General features: G+C 46.2%; 2 protein-coding genes across 9 annotated transcripts in view; one reads left to right on the top strand and one right to left on the bottom strand.

Annotated features, from left to right (window-relative positions):
* The first annotated feature begins 299 nt into the window (after positions 1–299).
* axin1 (axin 1) lies at positions 300–11992 on the top strand. 4 transcript variants are annotated; one of them, XM_049745788.2, is made up of 12 exons: positions 300–502; positions 1310–1474; positions 4294–5202; positions 6603–6737; positions 6823–6919; positions 7672–7797; positions 8296–8660; positions 8724–8873; positions 8994–9191; positions 9335–9442; positions 9693–9842; positions 9960–11992. In XM_049745788.2, the coding sequence occupies exons 3-12, from the start codon at positions 4385–4387 to the stop codon at positions 10084–10086; spliced, it is 2274 nt and encodes a 757-aa protein (XP_049601745.1). In that variant the 5' UTR covers positions 300–502; positions 1310–1474; positions 4294–4384; the 3' UTR covers positions 10087–11992. The 4 variants fall into 4 exon arrangements, with proteins under 4 accessions (XP_049601745.1, XP_049601747.1, XP_049601746.1 ...); XM_049745789.2 differs by lacking the exons at positions 300–502; positions 1310–1474 and adding an exon at positions 2438–2618 and having other exon boundaries at positions 8724–8867; XM_049745787.2 differs by lacking the exons at positions 300–502; positions 1310–1474 and adding an exon at positions 2438–2618.
* Positions 11993–13073: 1081 nt separating this feature from the next.
* galr2b (galanin receptor 2b) overlaps positions 13074–18794 on the bottom strand; it is a 64585-nt gene continuing 58864 nt past the window's right edge. For 2 of the 5 annotated variants that reach the window (XM_068653454.1, XM_068653456.1), the window contains 4 exons: positions 16972–17284; positions 15191–15573; positions 13575–14345; positions 13074–13501 (listed from right to left, as the gene is read on the bottom strand). In XM_068653454.1, the coding sequence (XP_068509555.1) occupies positions 13583–14345; positions 15191–15564 (1137 nt within the window). In that variant the 5' untranslated portion in view covers positions 15565–15573; positions 16972–17284 and the 3' untranslated portion in view covers positions 13074–13501; positions 13575–13582. Of the gene's footprint in view, positions 13502–13574; positions 14346–15190; positions 18230–18794 lie in introns of those variants that run through there. The other 3 variants (XM_068653457.1, XM_049745799.2, XM_068653455.1) reach the window with 3 other exon arrangements.

Below are 18794 nucleotides of genomic sequence, written 5' to 3'. Positions count from 1 at the left end.
CCAAGTGAAGGATAAGCAGCTGATAATAAAGCAACAAAAGGGCATCATCCCTCACGTCACTTCAAATGCCCCCCCCTAACCCTAACCCCCCCCCCCCCCAACCATGACAAATATGCGTTTAGGGACAACCATGTAGAACCTTTAAGACTACAGACTTGGAGAGCCCAAACGCTTCTGTGGACTCTCCCAGTCAATCCGCAGGACAAGAGCCAATGCAACGTGTTCAAGATGCCCCCCTGCTGGGCGGGCCGCCAGCCTGTCAATACACCGTTTTGATGCCGGATGGAAAATGAGAGCACCCCTCCCCGCCCCGCCACCAGCCACACAGAGAGGGGCTGGAACAGAGAAAGAGAGGACTGGAAAGGGAAGAATCCTTGACAGATGGACTCGCCGGTGATTAAAGATGGCGGTGGCGGTCTTTGCTGCGGACCAAGGAGGAGGCAGCCCGAGTCGTAGTCCGGCGGCGGAGAACCGGGAAGCCCACAGGAAGCGAGAGCGGCAGGTAGGACGTCTGGTTCTTTGGCGCCGCTCGCGGTCGGTCCATTGTCTGTCTTTAGCGTTGGCGCCAAGCCGGTTCTGCCGTGTCTGGATTGTCATCAAAAGCAAAGCACATCATTTGATGTGACCGACGAATGTGCATCCCGTCGAAAGGTGGCTGGAGACCAACAAGGCTTGATTTCATTGTGCTCTTCCATCCATCCATCCAACCAACCAACCAACCAACCAAAGTGTGACGATCCGCACATCGGACATCTTGCTTTTGTGTCGCCGATCTTATTTCATCAATTTATCCGAGTGGATCTTGGTTCTTTAGCAGTTCTTCAATAAATCTGGAATTTGCTTGATCCCGCTATTTAATCCACTTTGAGGCTTGCTAGTCATGAAACATTCAGCCAGGACAAAGAACATCAGCAGGATATCCAGAGGCATATTTTTGTAGTGCTTTGGAGGACGGACATCTTTGTGTTCCAAGCGTTCCTCCAAACATCTTAATGGGCTTTTGTTCATCCATAGCGGAGATAAGCCTATTTCATACGAGGCCTAAACACAAGCATCCAAATCCACATTGACACGTGGAACAAAAGGCCTATGAGAAGCCCCGACGGGAGCAAAACACTCAAGTGGTCCGGCGCTAAGAATGTAAAGCTTTAGCTAAATATTTGAAAGAGATTCTCAACGCATCTGCAATTCCCCATCTGGACAAACAAAAACATCAGTTTCACCCAGCTTTGCAGCTGTCATCGCTTTTAGTCAAACGTGATGACGTATAATACGAGTTGTGGGTTTCAATGACTTTCTTCTTTTTCAGGTACAAATGGATGGTAAAGACCAACTCCAGCCACGTTCAAACTTTGCTGGAACTTTCCCGAGGTGGATTTTACATCAACATGAGATATGTCGTAACTTAGCAATGGGATCGTCAGTATTTGGACGTACGGCTGGAGGATCCAGGGGGGAGGCCTTCAACCATGAGGTAAAAGATGTTTTTTTTCTTTTAATATTTCGTTTCAAGTCAGAAAAGTCACGCTTAATGGTTGTGACGGATAATCAAAAATGTTAAACCTGTTCAAAATTTACAACTGCAAGTCATCCTGAGGCTCGAATCGCATCGGCGTTACCAAATATGCTAACGCTAAATTAGCCTAGCTTTTTCTAGCAATTACTGACTTGGCATTATGTGTGCGGTGAACTATGTTGGTCATCTTAACTCTTAGCGATTATTTTCCATGTGTGGAGTCTATCACAAACAAAAAAAAAAAAATCTTTGTGATCATCGTCAAACTGTTGCCAACCCACTAAAGGAAAGAAAAGGAATTCTGGCACTTTGTGTTGCTATCGAGCGTTTTGATCCATATTCGCCAACAATTTGGCCGTATGTGTTATGCCCTTCCAGCATTTATCTCGGGTGCAGTAGAACGGCGCGAGAGTGCTCACGAGCTGCCAGCTCCGAAAGCGGATCTGAGAAGGCCTCCTTGGCAATATTTGCCTCGTTTCGTCTCACTTTGTACTTTAAAGTCACAATGATGACATAATTTAAAGTGTCGAATGGGCTTTGTGCAGCACAACACAGGAAATTATTGTGCCGTGTTAAAAGGAAAGTTAAGTGTGCCTTCCTTGCTTGTGAAGTTAACGATGAGCAAATGCTATAAAGACCTCCCTATGTAATCATCTTCAGATAGTTTACCGGGATAAATTAAACATGCTGTTAATTAACTGTGTTTAAACTCGTGTTGTGAGCTTGTGAAACTAAAAAAACTGGTTTTTTATTGGCTTGGTTGATGATACAATAATAAACAAACATACATGTATACACACATATACACATACACACGCACACACAAAGCTGGGACTTGTATCCAAATATTTGTCACTGTCTCAATAGTCATGTACAACATCGTTTGAGGGCAGTAGCAGCAATGCGCTCATTGGCCGCTAGGGGCGCCGCGCACCATCTTGCAGCAGACACATTAGAAGAGAAGGGAGACAGCCAAGCTGACAGCCGCCGACTGTCCTCTTTGTTACGCTTAAAAAACTCTCGCCATCCTCAAGTATGACACCGTGCAACGCGACTGCTGGTTCCGGTCCAGATGCCCGCTGCGTTCTGCGGGGCCGAGAAGGTGAAGTATTTGTCACTTTGGTTTGAGAGCTCGCGCTGACAGCGGAGGAGAGATTGCGGTCGTCAGTGGAGAGGGGCGAGGGAGCGAGAGGGAGGGTGAGAAGAGATCAAATGCGTGCGCTACCGTCGCTTTGCTGCTCGTTGTATGTCCGCTCGGAAACGGGCACGGAAATGTCCCGCGTGCGCACCCCCCACACCCCTCGACGCCCGCGGAAGTCTCGGCGGTGATCTCGCCTCACGCGCGGACTACTTTATGTGCGCGCGGACGGCGGAGGCGGGCATGACAGCGGGTGAACAGTGGCACAAAGTTGTGCACTTGTCGGTGAGCCGCCCGGAGGCCTGCTGGCTCACTGCGTGCGTGTAGCATGTGTGTATTATGTGTGTGTAATATGTGTGTACACGGAGTTAGTTTCACGCGCCCCTCCCCCACTTTGGCCGCCGCTCTCATGTTCAGTTTTGACATGAATGTGACAAGGTTCCCTCGACAAACGTTGGAGAATAAATATTAAGCGCGCGACATTTTGTTCCACCGACCTGCCAAAAGACGCACCTGCGATAGCAGGTCAGCGAATCTGAATATCAATGCGCGAGCTGGAACAGCAACCGGTACCACGAGCGACGCTGTTATACCAGATCCAAATTTAATCTTATGCCCTTAGCTGCATATGCATCTCAGAGTAGTATTGATATTAAATGGAAAAGCTCAAATTCACACTAGGGCATCCATCCATTCATTCATTTTTTTTCTTATAGTCCATGCCATTGCAGATTCTACAAGATTCAAACCCAGGAACAGAACAGATTTAGGTTATAATACTGAATGAAATAAACCGCCCAAAACAAACAGCATCCATGCAACGTCAAAAGCCAGCAATGTTACCTTTAGAACATTCACCATGATTATTTTATACCCAAACAAACAACATTAAATAATCATAGCCTGCTGGATAACAATGAATGCACAAATGCCTCTGTCCAACTTTTGTAAAGTCCAGCACGACAGCGCTGTACAATTCCTAAGAAAGCCTTGCCTCTGCACAGCTGCTTTTTAATTCGCTCGATAAAATCATGTTTGGTGTGCACGCGAGGCGTGGGTGTGCCCTGAAGCAGCCTGCGATGGCATCCGATATTTCTTGTGTAGCATTCAAAGCAGCTCGAGCTGGAGCGTGTCAACAGCTAACATCACAAACATGTCACATTTTAGAGACTCTTATCAATGCAAATCAAAACCACACCTTAAAAACGAGACACATGCGCTCCTTGGCATCTTTGACACACACTTGTCCTTGAACGACCCTTAAAATGGTGACACTGAAGCTTCAGCGAGCAAAAAGGACAAGCAAATGTAGTATGATGCAAGAATGAATTCAAAAAGCTAATGTGAGCTAATAGCATGGTTTAATTGATGCTCCGAATCTCAAGTGAATCTTTTATCATGATACACTTATCAGACCAAAATTTGACACATTATTAACTCGTGACATCCTATACGAAGCTGCTTTATGAAATATTCACCTCCTTTGGATTTTTTGCTGAATCTGCATTCATTTTGGTGTTCGGCTTGGAATTGGCCACTTGAGTCCTCCATGAAAACGCTGAGTGTGCAGAATAATGGAAACGGAATGCACGCTTATGGCCGAGTGTTCTTATGGAATTCTATTTCCTTTCCTATGCAGGAGTTGCTTTACTGCGGCGTAAGTAGGCTTCCGGATCTCGCAATCGTGTTGTCGGGGCTCCACGGCCACGTTCTACTTGGATGCCGGGACTATGAACGTGAGCAACCACGGGGGCTTCCTGGTGGACCCGGGCGGCAGCTTCAATGAGGACGCGCCCAGACCTCCAGTCCCCGGGGAAGAGGGCGAGCTGGTGCTCACCGAGTGCCACAACAAAAGCCTCAAATGCGAGGCGTCCGTGGCCACGCCCAGGCGGCCGGACCAGGACTTGGGCTACGAACCGGAAGGCAGCGCTTCCCCCACGCCGCCTTTCCTGAGATGGGCCGAGTCGCTTCACTCGCTGCTGGACGACCAGGACGGCATCCATCTGTTCAGGACGTTTCTCAAGCAGGAAGCGTGCGCCGACCTGCTGGACTTTTGGTTCGCCTGCAGCGGTTTCCGCAAACTGGAAGCCGGCGAGGGCAACGACGAGAAGCGGCTAAAACTAGCCAAAGCCATTTATAAGAAGTACATCCTGGACAACAAGGGCATCGTTTCCAGGCAGATCAAAACGGCGACTAAGTCCTTCATCAAAGACTCCGTGATGAAGCTCCATATCGATCCGGCCATGTTCGACCAGGCCCAGACGGAGATCCAGACCACGATGGAGGAAAACACCTACCCTTTATTTCTTAAATCGGATATATACTTGGAACACGCTCAGGTAGGGGGCGAGAGTCCCAAGCCTTACGCCGATCAAAGCCCACTTTCGTCCGACACAAAGAATGTGGCTGGATATTTGCCCACGTTAACCGAGCACGAGGAGTGGAGATGTGAGTCGGAAGAACCTGCAGATTGCGACCTCGTGCCCGGACTCACTCAGAGGCTTCTCACAGAGACGCCATCGCATCGAAGATTCCAGGAAGAGTACAGGTAACTCCTCACAGCTTCATTCTCACCTTCTAAGCTTTCCTCTGCCAACTACTGAATTGGAAAGCAACCCCCCCCACCCTCAGAGCTGCCCGAAATGTGAGATGAAATGTGTGTAGCGAGAGATAAGAGGCAGACGATGCATGAAGAATTCCAAGTACTTATGGTGGGCTGACGAGGAGGCTGCAGGGGAGCTTTCCACTTTCAAAGTCAGAGCTTCTCCTGCTGCCATTTTAGCCAGCCAACTTTAGTTTGCTTTCTTCTCAATAATATCAATATTGAAAAGGTACCACAACCAAAGCCTTAAAAGATTGAGAGTTTTCGGTGAACGACTCACACAGGAAAGTTAAAAGCTAGCAAAGCAAGCGTACTGAGACACATTCCATCCGCAGACTTGTAACTAAAGGCGAGTGCTGGTCATCAATATTGATCATGTTTGAAATCTCAGGCAAGAAGGAAAAATAGGCTCACTGCTGCAGCGCTTTCAGGCGTGTGCATTCACACTCGTGTGATGTATAAATAATGGAGGCAGGTAGAAAGAAAGATATGATCACTAATTCAAGAATCAATTATCTTGGCTTTGTACAAAAAGACTCCTCGCGCCTTTGTCTATTGACGTTTAGTCCTTTCTACGAACCTCACCTTTTCCCTCTCAGAATTCCCTCATGTCCCCTTATTTCGAGCGCTGCACTCTGCTTGTTGCATACATTTCCATTATTAAGGGCTAAAAGAATTAGCCGGCTGCAAAGGTTTTTCTCACTGAGCCTTTTTTTTTTTTTCCCCCTTCTGGAAGCGTGTGCATTCTAAACACGAAGGGAGCCCAGTCGAATGCTATCGGGACTTCGAATGTGAATAAAAAAGACAATGCCGAACATCTATAATTCATGCGCGCGAAGCGTTGTCAGAAGTATTCTCGGCAACGTCAAAAGCAGAATGTGAGCGATGTCAAGTGAATGTCTGGAGATGTTCGACGCGCAAAACATGGCTTGTTAAAATTTGCCGTACTATGTAGGCCTCACCGCAGCTGGATGGTGGCTAGCAATAGCTCAAAGGAATTTTTATTTGATTGGTGAAAAGAACAAACACGAGTGGTGTTGGTATCGTTCCCTGCGGAACACCCCTTGATTATTTAGGTCTAAAAATTAACATTCATCAATAGTCAAACTATCTAGATCAAGATGCTAATTCAATCTCAGAAGCTACTATATAGATCCTGCCTTATGTCGAGCGGTACCAACGAAGATGCAAAAGTGGCAGTTCTGACTTGACCAGAGAATTCGCACAGAGCTATGCACCTTTTTTAATCTACATGCACAGAATTTGGCTCTAAATTACTTGCACTTTGGAATTAACATGGTACCTCGAACAGAACCTTGAGGTACACCCTTGTTAATTTATTCCAGACCTGGTCGGGAGCCCGCCGACCGCTACTACGCCAATGCCGGACATGCGTTAGCTCCGGCCACCAGCGCTAACGACAGTGAGCAACAGAGTATGTCCAGCGACGCCGACACGCTTTCCCTCACTGACAGCAGTGTGTAAGTATTTTTTATTATTTATATTTTTAAGCATTGTTCTTCATGTGTTGTTTACACTTCCGAAAATGTTTTTTGTTTATTCCAGAGATGGCATCCCACCCTACAGATACCACAAACCTCATCGGCGGGAGATGCATGAAAGCGTTCGAGCAAACGGGCGCGTGCCGCTGCCTCTCATTCCCGTGAGTTATTCGCGGGTTACTCCCCCCCCCTTCCGCAACCACCAACTCATTTCCCTCTCGGTTTCTTTCAACTGTCTGTCTCTACCGTATTTGTCTCTCTTCACGTGTACCCTGGGAGATGGTGCATATTTAACGTGTGTGTGTGCTGTGGGGGAGTGTAAGAATAGTGGCGAAGAGAAGGCTGTCTCAACCTTGCTTTCTTTTCGGAAGCTGCGCCCAAGCAGACGAGAAGGCTCCCCAGTGACAGCCGGATGCCTCCCCCGTGCAGCTGAGGCTGCCTCTCGCCAGTCCTAATTAGGCCGACCAATCGGGTGGCGGCGTGAATTGACTGCATTTGACAGCGCAAATCCTCTCTCGTGTCCTCTTAATGAAGTCACCATAAATTAACCGTATGGGGAATCACTACATTGCACATTTTGATAAAATATTGGCTTTATGATCTTAATCATGAAAAGTAAGTATCAAACGTGTTCTGTGTTTGTATAATCAGTGTCAGTTAGCCACATTAGCTTACTAGCATTTGCTACCAGCTGGTCGCGGCACCTAAGCATACTCTTAAAGACGTTTCAAGCAAAGCAAAGAAATAAAAAGTAGCTTACTAAAATTACATACAAGATTTTGAAGAGAAATAATTGAATAATGCTTTGGATAATTTGAAAGGCTGTGGGAATCACTGCAAGATTAAAAATTCCGAGGATATGTCGTCATGGAGTACAAAAATGTACTAAGGTTGTGATGCCCCCCATTTCCAGCGCACCAATAGGATTCCAAAGGACATTCACGTGGCGCCGGAGCGCTTTGCCGCCAACCTGATCCTCCGCCTGGAAGGCGTCCTGAGAGAGAGGGAGACGGAGGAGCGACTGAGGAAATTACGACTGGTATGTCTCTCCATACCGAATTCAGCACGTGAACGCCATTCACACAATGGGAAGCCTTGTGCGCTGTGCATTCTTTCAACTGACAACATTTCATCGAAGCTTGCCCGTGCTGTACCCGAGGCACCAGTCAAGGTGTGTTTAAAGTCTACAAAGGAGACTTCAGTGAAATTAATGAGGCCGGCTATTAAGACGAGGCTAAAATAAAAAAAATAACAGTGCGACATGAATCGGTTGGCAAGTTCTGTGGGCGATCTGGTTTTCAGATGGTGCACCTGCGCTTGTAAGCCGGCAAAGGCGTGGCGGACGATTGATGTCGCTCGAGTGCCAGTGAAATGGTCCTCAGAACTCAGAGCCAAGTGTTTGGTTTGCTTTGGATCAGAATGAAAAGAACACGCCAATGAGCATGCATACTCGTGATGACATGCTGCCATCTTGTGGTGAAAATGGAGCGAACCAATCGAGGCTTGTGGTGACAATACTCATTTTTCCCCACCAAAGGAAGAGGAAGGCGATGAAGGCTTCCCCGCTGGTATTCACCCGCAGAAATACGTCGACTACTATGGCCCCTTCCTGAGAGACGCCCACGAGGAGAACCCCGAGAGCATCCTGGACGAGCACGTCCAACGGGTCATGAAAACTCCCGGCTGCCAATCGCCGAGAACGGGCCGCCACTCTCCCAAGTCCCGCTCGCCGGACGCTTTTAAAGGGGCGGCAGGGACTGCGCCCCCTTGGGGCGTTCAGGCCAAACATCCATCCAGGCATGCTCTCAAGGGAGAGTCGGGTCACCACTGCAAACATCACGTGCACCAGGCGGAGGCACCTTGGAGTGTGGGATCCACAAACATGGAGCATGCAGGCTACGGGTATGTTTGTTAAGCGATGCGTCGTCTTGGCCACTCCTCACTAAGGATGGCGCTGTTGTGCAGGAGCAAAAGTGGCGCGCAGTGCAAACGAGCGTTCAAGCGTGAGGAGGAAGCAGCGGCCCCTGTGGAAGACCTGGAGAAGAAGCAAAAGATCCTGATGTGGCTCATGGAAGGACAGAAGGAGATGATCCGACTCAAGAGGAGCACGTACGGGTCGGACATACTTTTGTCCAGTTATTCCTGCAAAGTTCCTCTGTGTTTTGCTACACTACATTTTACTTTAGCTTAGCAGATCCACAAGAATTTAATTCAAGTCTTCATCTTCTATTGTAGTAGCACTGCCGGATCCAAGAAGGTCCCGGGTCCTCCCAGCTGCCCTTGGGACAATGTGCAGCCGTCGCATCCTTTCATTCAGGATCCCACCATGCCGCCCAACCCGGCCCCGAGCCCCCTCATCCAACTAGAGGAGGTCCGTCGGCGGTTGGCGGAGGAAAAGATGATCAAGTCTGGAACGCTGCAGCCCAAGCAGAGGTGAGCGCAACGTTTTACAGTCTTGCCCCGCCTTGTCCAGGTTCACCCACTTTCTGCGAGAACGTAACTCAAACCTAGTAAAATCACTTTGAGCAAAACACCCATGCAGGTCTAACAAAGATGGTGGTTGTTGGCTCCTTCAGGTATGTGATGGAGGTGATCCAGCGGGGTCGCACCGCACTCAGGCCTGCACAGTTCCCGCCGCTCAGCATGGTGCCCGCCGTGTCGGACTGCGAGCTCTCCGAGCCCGAGTACGTCCGCCCGCATTCCCAATTTACCCTCCATCACCCTCGCCCCCACCATGAACATTTAATTCCAAGCCCGCTCTTCTGTTTCCCATTACGAGATGGTGCTCAGCTACAAGCATCCTTCATCTTCTATTTATGTTTTCTTTCTCACTCCCATCTGTGTGTTTTTAATGCTTTTTTTAATTTGAAATTTAATTAAATTTAAATTAAATTTAAATTTAAATTAAATTGCACATGTCATGTGTATTCGCAGGCATAAAGTGACAAAAAAGCAAGTTTCCAACAGCATGACAGTGGCGTACTACTTTTGCGGGGAGCCCATACCGTACAGGACGTCCGTCAAAGGCCGGCTGGTGACGCTCGGCCAGTTTAAAGAGCTGCTGACCAAGAAAGGAAACTACAGGTCAGACTTTATTCAGCTACATATGGGTGGCAATGGAAGGAGACGATTGTAACAAGAATGTCGTGTGGCGAAAGTTTCCACATCATGTGACTGATTGAAAAACCTGGTTGTTGGCAGGTATTATTTCAAGAAGGTGAGCGACGAGTTTGACTGCGGGGTGGTGTTCGAGGAGGTGCGCGAGGACGACGCCACGCTGCCTATCTTTGAGGAGAAGATTATTGGCAAAGTTGAAAAGATCGACTAAGGCGCGAGTTGGGAGAAAGGGGACAGGAAGTGAGTGGAAAGCGAAACAAGGAAGTGCTTAACGGAGGCGCACGATGTAGCTTTGTAAAGTTTACTTACGGAAAAGCGCTGCAGATTTTTTTTTTTTACAGTGTTATAATCACTCGATCTTTCTAAAGTAACCACACTCTTTGTGATTCTTTTTATATGTATTGATACCAGGCGTGTACAGTTTGTGGTAACAAATAACATTTTATATCTATTTAACTATTTAAAATTTGCTATCCTATCCAAGACCCCCCCCTCCCCGATGGAGACGATCACAATCCTTTTTAAAAGGATTATATTTATGACTTGTTATTTTTGAATGCCACTTAAAGAGTAATTTATTATTTTGTGACATTTTAGTCAGGCAGCACTTTGGGCGCCTCAGTTTTAATTACGTGTTTTAAGGGGGCTTCTTGTAGCAAGGCCACCATCGCGATACCTTACCCCAAATTGATAGGCCACCATGACATTGTAAAATGATTTTTATTATTATTATTATTGGGCCACTGCATTCATTTCATCCAAGTGTTCGTAAAATGGCCTCTAACACTGAGGGTGCTGTCAAAACAAATCCTAATTGTACATTTGAACATCTATGCAAGCTTTCAAGTTATTGTGGTGGATTATTATTATTAAGAAAAAAAATGCAATCTAGAATTGGCCTGTTCAAGGTTCTGTTTATCTTTACGTACCACAACATTTTTTTTTCGTGAAAAGTCTGATTCCAGCATCAAAGTCAGTGCCTCGCATTTTGTTTGCCTGGAAGGATTGTCGCCTTTAAAAGTAAATCAAAGCAGATTAAGTAAGAGCTGTTACTATTTCGGCCCCTTTGAGCAGATGTGACATCTCGTTGACGTTTACTGGTAAACAGATGCTACGCTAAAGAATGTACATGCTAAAAGCAGCTTGTCCACCATTACCATGAAGACCTTGTAAGGAAGAGTTGAGGGGTTGCCATGGCAGTACCTGAATTGCAGTTTTCCATATGACAAGCCTGTGTTGCCTCAATAATGTTTTCAAGGTAATATAACAGCTTAGGTGTTATCAGGGAAGCGCTTATTTTGCTGACTTGACATTTGTTTACATGAGATGCTAGGCTAATGAATGTACATGCTAAAAACATGCAGAATTGTGCCACTTGAATTTAGTGTTGTGGAAGCACACAAAGTAGTGAAAGGAGCCCTGGATGAACCGCTACATTAGACACTAAAGCAGGCGTTGCCATGGCAACAACCGACAAACTATAGTTTTACAGGGAAAATAATTTACATAGCGTTGATTACGGGGTAAAAAAGATTGTATTCAGCAATGGATATATAATGAACGCATTTAGAGCAAACAACTACTGTGTCGCTCTCAAGAGAAGTGCACAAAAGTCTAAAAAATAAAATGTTGAAGGCCACGATGGGGCGTCACTCGCTTCTCAACACGAAGGTTAAGCTGTCGCTAACATTGAACAAAAGTCTTTGATTATGCGTGTCGCTCGCTGCTGGGTAGAAACAGCCAGTTGACCGAATGTTCTGAAATCTTGTGCTTTAGATGCAGTATAAAACTAATACAGTGTATTTGTCATATTTGAAGGAAATTATTTAATTTATGGAACTCATTTTTTCATGTTGTAGTCTTATGAGACAAGCCGTTTTAGTTTCAAGCCCCCAAATGTCATTCAAATGTATAAAGCAACCATCAGAGTGCCTTTAATCTTATTATCATTGTCATCATTGTTCCCATTGTTGTTTGTTTGTATGTAAATATGCGCGGCATGAAGTGTCATCAACCAGCAGCCCAGTCAGTACATTCATAACCTCCCAAGAGAGAGAAAAAAAAAAAAAAACACTTGAAAAAAGGTACCTGGACAATAAAAACATGCAATAAACCAACACTGGACTACGTGGTGCAATTATTTCAAAGTATTAGCTAGCTAGCATTAGTGTGTTTTGCTTTTTCGTGACGCCACCACAGCGCAGTCATAAATAGCAAGAAATCGGCAAGTAAAGGAAACAGGACAATAGATGCCACAAGATGGCGACAAAGTACTACTTTTTGACAAAGCTTAACTTCTACAGCGCTAAAGTAGTAAATAACTAGCTAGCACATCCACGCGTTACATAAGCGCAACTCACAAACTCACACGCACCCGCCCACATAATAGCACGGACATAACATTGCTATTAAGCAATCACTTTTAATGGACTGCCTGGTCGCGGTGGCAAATTACAGCCGCAAATGACACATTTAGCCAGCCTTAAACATCCAAAGGAAAATGGCCGTGCGGTTGCCAGTGGCAACGGCGCGGCACACTCCAACTTGTCAGAGTTGTCAGCTAGATTTTTTTTCATAGATTCTAAGTTTCCATTTGGCATCTTTTTACTTTGGAAATTCAGCAGAAACTCTGATTGAATTTTTCTTTTTACGTCATCTTATAAGTACATATAAACACGCTCCGCAAACATTCATCCTTTGAGAGGAAAATTGGTTGCAAATACACCAACAAAAATACATTGTTGAGGTAGGCCAAAGAACACGTAATCACACTGACATGTCGACTGAATCATAACGAGAGAGATTTTGAGTGGCAAAGAGATGTTTTCCGCAGAAAAGATACAAAATATACACAATGTGAACAAGAGAAACACACCCATTTAAATATATCAAATAACACCAAAGAGAAACATGCTCATTAAGGGAAGCAATAGTGAGCAGAACCTTTTGGGATAATAATAATACTGCTATCACCTGATTCTTCAAATTCGTACATACAGCATTATCGAATTTATGTTCATGATAATTAGATCAATATTTTAACGTGCATGCAGAACACAAAGCACACAGTTCAACAATGGCGCAAAATGTACCGCACAAAATGTTGACAAAAATGAATTGATGTCTCATATTTTGTTCAAAATCTAAAAATAAAAACCTGCACATTTTTCAACAAAGCTAAACAAGCCAGTTTGCCACTCCAACAAAATCCTGCTAATTGTCGGTGATATAAAGTGCGGATGATGGTTAAGGCAAAAAAGGTAAAGCACTTTTGAGTCTCACGTTCACTACGTCATTTCAAGCCAGTTTTACTCTTGGTATTTTACATTCACAGATATTTTGAAAGACGTGTAAATCTAGACCGACTTTTTAACAGGCATCTGAGCTGAATTGTTAGTAGTTTTTGCTACATTTAAAAGGAGAGGACCAGATCCTTTGAAATGCAGCTAACACGGGCCTGACACTCACCTGGTATCAGTACTTGCCAGTCTCTACTTTTAGGAGAGGCTCCAAATCGGAGATGGATGGGAAGCTGTGAGTTGTTCTTTGCGTATGTGTCCTGAAATTTGCTGGTGCAGCTCTCTTGCCAAAAGTCAGCTCCAGCTCAGCTAACGAGAACAAGAGCACTACAAAACAGACACATGAGTGCACCATCCGGACCGCACGGCTCCAAACGGACGCAAAGGTTGCGGTTCTCACCGGTATTTTCAGGTAGGGTGCTGAAAGGGCAGGTTGAGCGTGACCGTAGGCTCCCGGGGTTCGACCGGGCGCCTGTTGGTCATCTCGCACTCATTCTGCCTGCCGTTCTCCTCGTTCATCTGCGACACCTCGGTGGAGGCTGCCTCGAAACCCGGCACGGTGTTGGCCACGTGCACCACGTGAACCTTGTTGCGTCTGTTGTTGCTAAGCAGGCAGCTAAAGACCTTCTTGAAGCCCTTGCGGAAGTGCTTGGAGACCAGCGCGTAGACGATGGGGTTGACGCAGGAGTTGGCGTAGGCCATGCAGTGGGACAGCAGGCGGAAAGCGTAGGTGACCCGGTTAAAGGGGAAGTCGCCGTACAAGTAGCACAAGATAACCACGTGATAGGGCAGCCAGCAGATGCAGAAGAGCACCGTCACAATGATAATCATCTTGGTCACCTTGCGCTTAGCCCGCTTGGACTCCGACATGCCGTCCAGGGGGTCCACGGCGGTCCACAGGTACTTGATGGTGCGCGTGTACGACAGGCTGACGATCAGCACGGGGATGACGTAGCCGAACAGGAAGGTGCACGTGTCCAGGAGCTTGCGGTCGCGCTCCTCCCAGCCGGGGATGCACACGGTGCTGTTGGCGAAATCGATCAGGTGGTAGTAGCTGAGGTAGGGCCCGGCGAACACCAAGGAGAGGCCCCAAATGATCACCATGGCGACAACTGCGTTGCACGGTGTCCTCAGCTCTCGGGAGCGCAGCGGATAGCGGATGGCCAAGTACCTGTTGACGCACTTTCAATATTAACTCAAGGAAATTAAACTCAATCCTTGTACAGTGTGTGTGTGTGTGTGTGTGTGTGTGTGTGTGTGTGTGTGTGCGTGCATGCGTGCGTATATATACACATATATATATATATATATACACATACTACATACATACACAGTGATCCCTCGCTACTTCGCGTTTCGTTTATCGCAACTTCACTACATTGCAGATTTTTTTCCAAATTACAAAAACATTTAAAAGTCTAAATAAAACTTCTAAACTGAGGAAACATGTGTCTAACCTTTAGGACAATGTAGTATTGCTCCAAATGTTTGTTTACATTCCTTTAGAAGACCGTTTTCGCGTGTTAGCACGATCGCGAATTAGCATCTTTCTGCTAACTCGTTAGCCTGCCCAGTACTTTTTGTTGGTGACCGTATTTCGCGGATTTCACTTATCGCGGGTGGTTTTTGGAACCAATTATCCGCGATAAACGAGAGGTTACTGTATATATATACGTATGTATATATATACGTATATATATATATGTATATACACACACACTCACACACACAGCCTAATGGCCATGTCCAATTTGCGACACTCATTAGGGCTGAGCACGTACTCCAAATTGAACCGACCCGTATTGACTGGCCCTACACTAGGGGCGGCTTTCCAATACCCCGGGATGATATTCAATTACGCATCGAGTGTCTCGATGGGCTCGGCCTAATCGTTGTCTGTCAACAAAACACCCCGCTTCCTCCTTCCAATGATAGTGACAGCTGCTTGCTTAATTTCCGCCACTCCCGATCCATGAATCATCTTCCGTCGATCAATGACTGATCCGCCCCCTTTACCTGTCGACGGAGACGGCGGCCAGCGTGAAGCTGCTGGCGTACATGGTGAGGTTGATGAAGAAGTGCACGGCCTTGCACATGAAAGAGCCGAAGACCCAGCCGTCCAGGGAGTAGATGGTGGCTTGGAAGGGCACGCAGAAAATGATGAAGAAGAAGTCGGCCATGCTCAGGTTGAGGATGAACAGGTTGGTGGTGTTGTAGCCCACCTGGCCGCTGCGCAGCAGCACGGCCAGCACCAGGCTGTTGCCCACCGTGCCCAGCAAGAAGATGAGCGAGAAGACCACCGATACAATCACGCTGGCCGGGTTCGGCGTGTAGCTCCCCGACGCGTTGACCTGCACGCCCGGTCCGGCCAAATCCTCCACGTCGGACATTTTGGGAGTCTGTGGCGTAAAATCGGAAATGGGGCTTCAGATGACACAGAACGATTAAATGTTAAGAGGCGCAACCGCCACAAAAAAACACAGCCAAGGTCTTCCTCAGAAATTCCAATTTCTTTTCGCGCCACTCGAACAGTAGCTGTCAAGGGCTCTTAAACAGCCGCTTCGAGTATCTGAGCTTTGCGCCTGGAGGTTCCCACGGGGCGGTACTGCGGCTGCACGAGTTGGCCCGCTTACGAGCGTTCAATTATGTTTAATAACAGACTGTATTCCACCGGCAATTGTGCTCGTGATGACGGGTTGTTCAGTTTCAGCCATAAGACGTTTCTACCTGTTAGCAATTCCTAGAATCAATGAAAATTCAGTAAGCTCCCTTCCATTGTGGATTCCAGCTTGAAGTTCTCACCATTTTTTGTTGTTGTACGGATTGTAACTACATTTGCTTCTGCCTGACAATTATTTTGCCGGTAATTCCACTGTTGGCCACTAGATGGGGGCACACTATTTTGTTCGACATTGTAAATTTGAAAGATTAAAAACAAAACTCACTTCACCTATTATTATTATTATTATTGTTATTGCTGAAGATTACAGAATTAGCAAATTTCTTCAATCCTGCTTTTTAAAATCAACAAAAGTGACGGCTGTAGATTTTTTGATTAATTTTTTTATGCATGATTATTGATGTACAACATTTCATCTTATCACCGTCTCAAAATGGTTAAATTTTGATACTGAGAGAAAATAAGAGGAGCACCGAGTCCATTTGGCGAGCGAGTAAAGTGAATTTCAATGAGAATGAGCTTTGCTTAAGCATACGATTTTGCATAACATGCGTCACTGTCAGCAACATCGCGATGCTCGGGTCACATTCCAGTCCTGCTTTGATTAAACCGCATGCACGTGCGGCTTTCAGATGGAAATCGTTCACACAGCAGCATTAAACTTTCATTTAACTCTGCGGCACTGCGGGGAATAAAAGGAAGACAACAAACAACCACGCACAAAAGAAAAGGAAAGCACTTGATATCGTGAGTCTGGTCTATTTTTTGGGATATTGTAACACTTTAGCCATGCAGAGTAGATTGAGAGAAAAAAACCTGTGCATGTATATTTCATTTTCCTGCACGTGCACAGGTGGGGGGTGTGGGGGTGGGTTCACACAGAAATGGTCTGAATTGACATTCATCGGTATTAACGACATCTACTGGACTTACTTTGAAGAGGGAATGCTTGGGGGGGAAAAGCAAAGGCATGCAGAGAGGAAGGGATGGGGAATAAAGATACAGATATGTGACAGCATCTCACTTGAAGGAAAGAACAAAGGATGCAAAAGCATCCGCAGGACAAAACTTTACACTTCTGGCCAAAATGCAACATCGCTGTCCGCATGCAACCTACCTGGATGATGAAGACGCTGCAGTCCCGAATCCCTCCGCTGCCTCTCGCTATCTGATTCTTGTTGCTATCCACTACCCCACCTCACACCCACTCACTCACTTCACAACCCCCCCCCACCCATATCGGCAAGGCTCCACTCACGCTTCCCTGCAGGAAGACGAGGGGATGAGGGATGCTGCGGTGGCACATCTTCCCGGGTCTCGGAAAAATGATGATGATGATGTTTGAAGTGTTGCAGCGCACCTTGCTTGAGGCGATCACTGTCTGAGATGACAGCGCGCGGTCCGGTTCAGTCGGGGGTGGGGTGGGAAATCTGTAACACAGGAAACAAACAATGTTGTGAATATAATTACAGCAGTAGTAACGGATCTGCCTTCAGGTTAGTCAATGAAACAGCGACACTGCAGAAACAATAAATGGGAGCCTTGAATAAACAAAAGACGAGGAGGATGCAGATTATGTTACTCAATTGGAATGTATGAATGTGAAAATAATTTCGAGTTAACTCTTTTGTTATCCAATATTGCCCATCAAAATGAAAGGAAATGCAATCTGTTACCTCACCAAGAAAAAAAAAAAAACACTAAAATAATGTAAATGAAGCCAGTCAAAACGGGCTCGCGACAGTAATATTGCGCACTTTTCGCTGAGGATAAAGAATATATGCCTGAGTTTTGTTTAATCATCTCTCCGTCATTTGTGTTCAAATATTTGTCGCTTGGTTTTAACATTGCTTCTCAACAGTAGATGCTAAACCTTAGCCCAATTATAGTGTTTCCCATTCTGTGTTAGCATTAAGCTAGCAGACTTTAAAAGTACATCCAAATGAGAGTACTTGGATATATGGCTACTCTGCTCAGGGGTCTCAACCTCATTTTCGCCTTGCTATTGACTTTGCAAGTGAGTCATCTGAGCTCCCGGGCAGTCGACGTGCACTCTCCAGTGAGCTCCAGTATGAGCATAAAGACTTATGGCCGCAGTCCATGGCAACCAACCCGATTGTGACCCTCTAATTGGTGCTAGAGCAGATTTTTATTACCATGTCAACGGGTGTAAATGACCGGCTGAGTGTACTCGCCGAGGTTGATGCTGTTAACTTGTGACCTGTTAAGAGGTGCAACATTCACAACTTGTCATCAGCAGCCGGGCGGGCCTTTGGCTGAGGATGAATGACGGGTGTGTCTTGGGGATGATTAAAGGTCATTTGCATTTTTCAATGGAAACCAGAAGGTAACCCAAATTCAAATAGCACACAAAGCGTTTGTCCGCCAGGCATGCCATTGTGTAAGATGGAATTGTGAAGGGGGGGGGGGGGGGGGGGGGGGAGCAAGCCATATTAGATTCAGGAATACCTCCCGGAGTTGTTTTTATGAGGGTCTCCATGGTAACCAGTCTTGTATTGCTGAGAAAAAGACAACACTAAAACAAAAACGGATTGATTGCAGAGTGGCCTGATGCTGTTCAAGACATCCAGGAGCCAAGCAAAAAGAGGAGAAAAATAATAATGCTCTGACCTGCGGCCTCAGTGGAAGTTGTGCTAGCGCGGCGAGTTCCGCTCCCCTCGGAGTTAAAAGTCAAACACTAAGGAAATCAATTTGGATTCATGAAGGGGATGTGGGGGTGGGGAGGTTCACAATGATGAGATTTGTGCTTCCAATTCCAGTTTGGCTGTGTGAAGTCCAATAGCTGCCGTGACCAAACAAGGCACAGCATCATTATCCTCAAGGCTCAGATAATCATTTCCAGTCAATTTATTGGCCAAAAGCAGCTTTCCCCATTAGTCCAAGAGCACACTTCATATTGACTCATTTGCTGTACTGTAC

Source organism: Syngnathus scovelli, chromosome 16 (genome assembly GCF_024217435.2).
Source record: "Syngnathus scovelli strain Florida chromosome 16, RoL_Ssco_1.2, whole genome shotgun sequence".
NCBI lineage: Eukaryota > Metazoa > Chordata > Actinopteri > Syngnathiformes > Syngnathidae > Syngnathus > Syngnathus scovelli.
The sequence above is the reverse complement of the archived record's forward strand: the minus strand, read 5'-3'. Positions and strand labels throughout refer to the sequence as shown.

What these genes read in the sequence shown, in the direction of transcription:
- axin1 (XM_049745788.2), top strand. Translation starts at nt 4,385, where the DNA reads ATGAACGTGAGCAACCACGGGGGCTTCCTGGTGGACCCGGGCGGCAGC. An exon ending in TCCCTCACTGACAGCAGTGT is followed by an intron (nt 6,738 to 6,822) that starts GTAAGTATTTTT and finishes TGTTTATTCCAG; the next exon opens with AGATGGCATCCCACCCTACA. An exon ending in CTCAAGAGGAGCACGTACGG is followed by an intron (nt 8,874 to 8,993) that starts GTCGGACATACT and finishes CTTCTATTGTAG; the next exon opens with TAGCACTGCCGGATCCAAGA.